The following is a 6,805-nucleotide window of genomic DNA, read 5'->3' on the forward strand; positions in this document are numbered from 1 at the left end:
AGAGAAGGGGGGGGAGAAGGGAGTGGAGGGTGGGAGACAGCGAGGAGAAGGAGGAAAGGAGAAGGCCCCAACTTCACCAGGGCAGCCACACACCGGGGAGAGGCCTGGCCCCCTGCTCAGAAATTCCAAGCCCTGCCTCTGAGGACAGGAGGGCCGCTGGCAGACAATCCTGCATGCAGAGGCTGAGGGCTACTGAGCCAACCAGAACCCCCAAACCCACCATGGAGTCCGGTGCCCCTTCTCCTCTCTGGTAGGGCCCCCTCTCGGGGGGGGGGGGTGCACAGGTGAGAAAGTGCTCACCATGGCAGGGCTTTCTAAGAAGACCGTGTACGTCCTGGGTCCCTGGGCCTCCGCCTGTCTCCCCATCTGAGCTGTTCCTGGACGAGGCAGAGACCGTTCACTGCTGGTAAACGCCTGGCCAGGTGTCCATTTCCAGGTCCTCACGTGGTTACTTGCAGCTCGGCCCCCACACACAGGCCCAGGCGAGGGTCAGCCCTCCGGTCGGCTGTTGCCCACGTCCCCGACCGCCCAGGCTTCTCCCAGTGTCCACTCCTCCCCACCCACCCTCCATCCCAGATAAACCCACCGGTCACCCTTATCGTAAGTGGGGGGGAATCCTGGCCCTCCCGTTCTGGGGGGTCAGCCTCTCCCTGAACCCCAGATTGCCTCGTTGCTTTCAAGAGGACCCCTGTAGCTGCCCCGTCTTCTCCCCTCAGGGCCCTGGGTCTCCGGGGGATGGAGCGAGAGGGTCACGGGAGGAGGACCAGGGTGGACGGCAGGGAGGGCGAGGCCGCGAGGAGCCTCTGCACCGGCCACACGTTGGGGCCTCAGCTCAGTCCGGAGCAGGAGTTGGGGTACAGGGGCGCAGGGGGACAGGGCAGACGACAGGGCCTGGCCAGGGGGTGTGGGGGGCGTGGGGGGGTGTGGGGGGTTTGGGGGGTGCGCCTCGAACATACACTGCACGAGTGGGGCGAGGCCCGCGGGGCGGGGGGCGGGGGGCGGTGGCGCGGAGGCCCGGTGGCCCGGGGCCCGGTGGCCCGGTGGCCCGGAGGTCCGGTGGCCCGGAGGCCCGGTGGCCCGGAGGTCCGGAGCTGCGGCGCGGCCTCCGGAAGCGAGGGGGCGCTGTGCCAGCGCGGGCCCGGGGCGGGGCGGGGCGGGCGCCGCTCCTTCCCGCGGGCGGAGGTTCGGCGGCCATGGCGCGCAATGTGCTGTGAGTAGCGTGGCGCGGGGGGCCGCGGGGCGGGGCCGGGGGCCCGGGCGGGATCGGGGCGGGAGCCCGGAGGGCGGCGGCCACGTGGGGAGCGCGGGGTCCGCCCGGCCCACGTGGCCCGGCCCGGCCGGAACACGTGCTCGGCGCCCCGCGAGGCGCCGTCGCGGCGGGGTGAGGGGAGCCTGGGGCCCCTGCGGGCTGCGGAGCGGCCTCCAGCGGGCCTCGAACCCCAGCCGGGCCTCGGACCCCCAGCAGGGCCTCAGGCCTCCAGCCGGGCCTCGAACCTCCAGCAGGGCCTGGGGCCTCCAGCCGGGCCTCCAGCCTGGCCTCTGGACTCCCACGGGGCCGTCAAGTAGTGGCTCCCCAACTTTGCCCTGGTGGCAGTGCCACAGCCGGGCCCCGGGGGACTGTGGGTCCCTTGGGTAGCACAGCTGGCCTAGACCTGTGAGTGACTCCAGGCCAGGCCTCGCCCTTCTGCCTGCTGTACCCAGGCGGCGAGACCAACGCGTGGCCCTGGCTGTTGGACAGAGGCCGGTAGTTGGGTGCACGTTTGACTGTGGGACCGGCCTTCCAGGCTCACACCCGGGGCCCCTCCACAGCACACGCACCCACCGTGTGGGTCACCCGTGGAGGTGGTGCCAGCTTGTCAGCCATGTCAGCAGTGATGTCTAGCAGTCTCCATCCTGGGCGCCTCAGGGAGGGGGACCCCTCCATGCCTTCTCCCGTCCCACTCCAGCAGCAGGGGTTCAGTGCTCCTTAGTAGGTGGGGGGGGGATACTTGGTGACCCCCAGTTAGATCCCATGGCTACTCTGTTCTTCCTCCTCTCCCTGTCTCCCTGCCTTCCTGGGATGGAACCTGCGCGTGTGCTTATGTCAGGCAGATAGACGCACCGTGCTGAACTGTCTTTGTGTATGGAGGGTGTGCCCTCACCGCGGGGCCGCGCTCAGGCAGGGAGCCGGCTCTCATGCCTGCCCCATGCCTGCTGCAGTGAGTGGGCAGGCAGCCCATCCTCTGGCTGTCTGGGGTGTGAGCACAGCACGTCTCTGCACAGGTACCCCCTGTACCAGCTGGGTGGACCCCAGCTCCGCGTGTTCCGAACCAACTTCTTCATTCAGCTGGTACGGCCTGGCACGGCCCAGCCCGAGGACACGGTGCAGTTCCGCATCCCCATGGAGTAAGCACCAAAGGAAGTGGGGTGGGGAGCCCTGGGCCGGGACTCTGCACGTTCCCTGGCTCAGCAAGGTCGAGTTCTTCCTCCGTTGACAGACCCCGGCCGCCGTACTGCTGGCTCAGCAGACTCGGGAGGCCTGGGGTTTGTGGAGCCCAGCGAGCTCTTGGCTGACTTCCTGGCTCTCCCTCCACCTGGGGAAGGCTTAACCCCAAAGCCTGAGATTTGGACTCGCTTCCTCGTTCTTCCTGCTGAATTGCTGCCTCCGTCCTCTTCCCAGGGGCTGGGCTGGGCCGGTCGCCCAGCTCGCAGAGCCCCGGTGCTTTTCCCGGGTGTTTGTTCCTTGCTGTCCTCAGCTGTTTCACGTACACCTCACTGTGAGGGAGAACTGTGGGTGCGGCTCTGAGCCTGGAGCCAGGACCAGCTCGGGGCTGGGGAGTCCAGCCCTGCAGAGGGCCGGGAGCTCTGAAGCCCCGTGGCTTGCGGGCCTGTGTCTGCTGAGATGAGAATGGCAGCTTCAAGGCCCCGTGGTCCTTTTGTAGGGTTCCCCTGCTGTACTGTGGCAGGCCCAGAGCCCTGTGAGGGGGTGCTCGGTCCCCAGTGCTCCCCCTGTGGACTCCATGAGGGCTCAGGGTGTGGGGCCAAAGCTATGGGGCAGGGCTCCCGGGGTCTCCGTCTTGTCCCCCGACGCCCCCCCGGGTGTGTGGAGAGAGGGCAGCAGCAGCTCTGCAGCCAGTGCGGAGACGCCCCCGCCCAGGCTCCCTTTTCTTTCCACTTCACCCAGGATGACCAGGACGGACCTGAGGAATTACCTGGAGCGCATTTACAGCATGCCTGTGGCTGCCGTGCGGACCCGGGTGCAGCACGGTGAGGGCGTCACTAGACACATGGAGACACTGAGGCACGAGCTCAGGACAGCCCCTCTACCCTGACAGCTAGCCAACTTTGGTCAGTGCCACTTCCTGCGGCCAGTGCAGACCCAGCCAGGCTCCGTCCCCGGGTACCACCTTGTGTTTCCACAAGGTACCCTTCCCACCCTCCAGACCCAGGCCAGGCCCTGGGTGCCCATTGGAAATGGCCTCTGCCCCTGTTCCATGTCAGTGGAGAGCAGCGTTTCTTCCATTCTCTGGAAACCTCCAGTATTATTTTAATTTTCGAAGGTCATTTTTACTGCCACGTGGCCCGGCTTTAGCGAGCTAGCGTGCTTGCTGCTCTGCCTGCACCTGGGGCTGGGCTGTGCTGCGAGTTGGCCTCAAGACCCCCTTCCTTCCCCCTGCAGGCTCCAACAGGAAGAGGGACTACAGGAACGTGAGGATCAAGAAACCTGACTACAAGGTGGCGTACGTGCAGCTGGTGAGTGAAGGCGGCACGGCCCGGCCTCTGCCTGTGTCCCTGCTGTGTCCCTGGGGCCTGAGGCTGTCCAGGGGCCCTGACCTCAGGAGGGAGGAGGGGCAGGTGAGTGCCCAGGGTCCTGGCACCTGGGGCATAGGACATTCTGTCGGCAGCATGCTGGGTCCCGGGGCCCTGGGTAGCCCTGGGGGCCTCAGCCTTTCCCAGTAGGGCTGATTCTTTGCTTCCCGCTGAGCCTGGCAGGGGCTCTGGGGGACCCCCTCTTCCCCAGCCCTAGTCACCAGCACCCAGACTTGCTGGGGAGACCCAGACTTCCAGCAGCCAGTGTTGGGGGCCCTCTGGGCAGAGTCTCCTCTGACCTCCGTGGCCTCAGACCCCGTGGCCTCAGTGGTAGTGCTGAGGAGAAGGCTCTTCTGAGGGTCCACTAGCCAACCCCCCACAGCCCCCCACCCCAGGGGCCTCCTCCGTGGTGTCTCCAGTGTCTGCGTGAACAGCCGCCAGGGAGCGCGGCCACGGCAACCGCTAGATGGCAGTAGTGCTCTTGGGGAGGCTTCCCCGGCCCAGCCCAGGGTCCATGGAGGAGCTGGCCGCGACAGAGACCCCTCCCTGATCGCTGGGCATCCGGCAGCCAGGGCAGGTCTTGCGGAGGCCCGTGTGTCCCTGGCTTCGAGTCGGTCCATCTGCCCCTGTCGTGGCTGTGGGGCCATGGGCCTGCTTTGCCAGTCACTTCAGAGTCAGCTATGGTTACAGGTGGCTTTTTGAGTCATCCAAGACCCTGCATTTTTCCCAGGCCCCACCTCACTCTTGAAAGCAGCGCTTAGATCTGTCTGGTATCTGCAGCTGCCCCCAAGTCTTTCTCCTCCCGTGAGATCTAGGCGGTCAAACTGGGGGCCTAGCCCCTCTTGTCCCAGAATTAAAGTTTGTAACGCTTCCCCTCCACCGGCACTGGCACCTAGAATCCGGCTGAGGCCAGACCCTGTATCCCCTCCTCACTCTCCCCCCCACACACACACCAGGGCTGGAATCTCCCAGGCCCTCTCTGTCCACATCTGTGGATACTGCCCCCAAGTGCCAGGGCCCTCCTTGTGCTCGGTCTAATAACAACTCATTGTGAGGCACACGGAGACAAGTTAAAGGATGGAATTTATGGCAAGCTGGCAGCCATGGCTGCACAGCCCCACGTGGTGGGCGTCCCACATTTTTCCTCTGACAACCTGGTAAACATCTCTTTGGCCTCAAGTCCAGGAGGGAGCCTTAGCAAGCCCTCAGTTACCCACCACACAAAAAGAGCATTGACCGTGTTTACACAGAGCAGCCTTTGAGTGAGCAGTGCACACGGGCCTTGGGCCTTGAGCCGCAGGCTGCAGAGCAAACACTGGGCGTGCGAGGGGCAGGCACGTTCCCGCCCGGACAGTGGAGGAGAGGTGGTGGGATTACTGGAGTCAAAGCTGGCTTTTCCACTTTTTTCTCTCTCCCTGTCCTGGGCCCCACCAGTGCTCCCTCTTCAGCGGGTCGGGGGCTTCAATTTCTTAAAGTGCAGGGTGGATTTCTCTGGAGAGAATTCCCAGGAAAGACCTGTAGCACCCCACAGGTTTGTGGGGCGTGCAGAGCAGAGGGCTTCCCTCCCAGGCCACCAAGCATCACTCTGGGGTTTCCCTGCCGCAAACCCCCTGCAGAACGGGCCCAAGTCCCACGCTCCAGGCAGTTAGCTCAGGGCAGGCTGGCCCTTGGGTGCTACAAAAGGGAAAGGTCGTGGACGTGGAGAGAGGCTGCTGCAGGAGGGCTCCTGGCACTGTGCCCCAGTCTTGCCAACTCTGCACTCACTGCCCAAAGCTGGTCTGTGTGTGAGGACCGCTCTGTGGCTGTGCTTCCCTGCCAGTCTCTGGAGGGCTGGGCTCCCCCCTGCCCTTATCTTGTTCTGCTTACTGAGGGATCGCAGTAGCCCACGGGCCCAGTATCTGAGCAGGGGAGGCCGAGAGTGGCCTGTGCTCCCCCTTCCAAAGGCCTGCACTGGCCCTGGCCCACGTGCTTGGGGCCCAGGCTGGGACGTGGCTGTGTGCACACACATCAGACTTCTAGTGAAAGACGTAAAACCAGTTCATTTGCAAAGTCAGTCTTGATTTATAGACTGCTGCACACGCAGGGTTCTGTGCGTGTTGTGTGCGCTTTATGTGCCAAGCTCCGGGCCTGGGCGAGAGCAGCCTTTAATGTGGCTGGAGGCCTTTAGGTGTTTGGACGGAAAGAAGCTTCAGCGCGGCACCAACGGCATTTGTGTCCTGCCCCCAGCTCCCCAGGCTGCTGCCTGCTGAATGGGGCTTTGCTGGACTGCTTTTAACGAGCCAGCCCCAGACCTGCTTGGCTGGTAAGAGATAGCAGGATGAAAAGGGCCTTGTGGGGAATGGCTTCCCGCTGCTCGATAAAGGCCTGGGATGTGTTTGTTTTCCAGGCAGGGATCCTGCTCAGAGACCCTGTCAGGCCCCTGGTGGGCAGGTCAGGGTCTAGGCGCCCAGCTCCCAGAGGAGGGGGAGGGGCAGGCAGGGGCTGACCTGGGACTTCCATTCTCTCCCCAGGCCCACGGGCAGACCTTCACATTCCCGGATCTGTTTCCTGAGAAAGAGCAGAGCCCGGCGGCGGCGGCAGAGGAAGGGCTGAGCGGCCTCCAGGAGGCTGTGCCACAGAGGCAGAGCCCCGACCCCCGGCGAGGCGGCGTTCCCTCCTGGTTTGGCTTATGACCCCACGGGGATGAGTGCAGGGCTCAAATAAAAGTTCTGCCGTGTGACCAAAGGACTGGATGCTTTGTTTCCTTCTGTCCTGGCCCTGCTGTGGCACAGTGGCAGGAGGGAGGAGAGGCTGGGGGACAAGCAAGCAGGGCTGCAGACACCAGGTGGCACAGACAGTACCCCAAAACTGGTATGACATCAGCATCAGGCAGAAAGCACGGGGAGGGGGGGGACCCCTGAGCCTATGCGCCTCTGCTAATGCCTTCTATCTTCTGGGCAGGGCAGGGCACAGCGCTGCACGGGGGCCTTGCCCACCTGGCCACAGACCCTGGTCCGGGCCAGGTTCCGGTCCCAGC

The 6,805-nt window shown here is 64.7% G+C and overlaps 1 protein-coding gene across 2 annotated transcripts; it reads left to right on the forward strand.

Moving 5' to 3' along the window:
• The first annotated feature begins 1,162 nt into the window (after window positions 1-1,162).
• Window positions 1,163-6,516, forward strand: Mrpl23 (mitochondrial ribosomal protein L23). Of its 2 annotated transcripts, XM_090347144.1 has the most exons (5): window positions 1,163-1,210; window positions 2,263-2,385; window positions 3,164-3,246; window positions 3,659-3,732; window positions 6,300-6,516. In XM_090347144.1, exons 1-5 carry the CDS (start codon window positions 1,194-1,196, stop codon window positions 6,459-6,461), a joined length of 459 nt encoding a protein of 152 aa, XP_090203270.1. In that variant the 5' UTR covers window positions 1,163-1,193; the 3' UTR covers window positions 6,462-6,516. The 2 variants fall into 2 exon arrangements, with proteins under 2 accessions (XP_090203270.1, XP_090203271.1); XM_090347145.1 differs by lacking the exon at window positions 2,263-2,385 and having other exon boundaries at window positions 1,173-1,210.
• Window positions 6,517-6,805: the final 289 nt, after the last annotated feature.

The sequence above is a fragment of the Megascapheus bottae genome, chromosome 16, assembly GCF_031878675.1.
Source record: "Megascapheus bottae isolate mThoBot1 chromosome 16, mThoBot2.hap1, whole genome shotgun sequence".
NCBI lineage: Eukaryota > Metazoa > Chordata > Mammalia > Rodentia > Geomyidae > Megascapheus > Megascapheus bottae.

Bases quoted from the DNA above. Each gene is read 5' to 3' on its own strand.
- Mrpl23 (XM_090347144.1), top strand. The intron at 3,247-3,658 runs GTGAGGGCGTCA...TTCCCCCTGCAG, and splicing joins GCGGACCCGGGTGCAGCACG to GCTCCAACAGGAAGAGGGAC. The intron at 3,733-6,299 runs GTGAGTGAAGGC...TTCTCTCCCCAG, and splicing joins AGGTGGCGTACGTGCAGCTG to GCCCACGGGCAGACCTTCAC.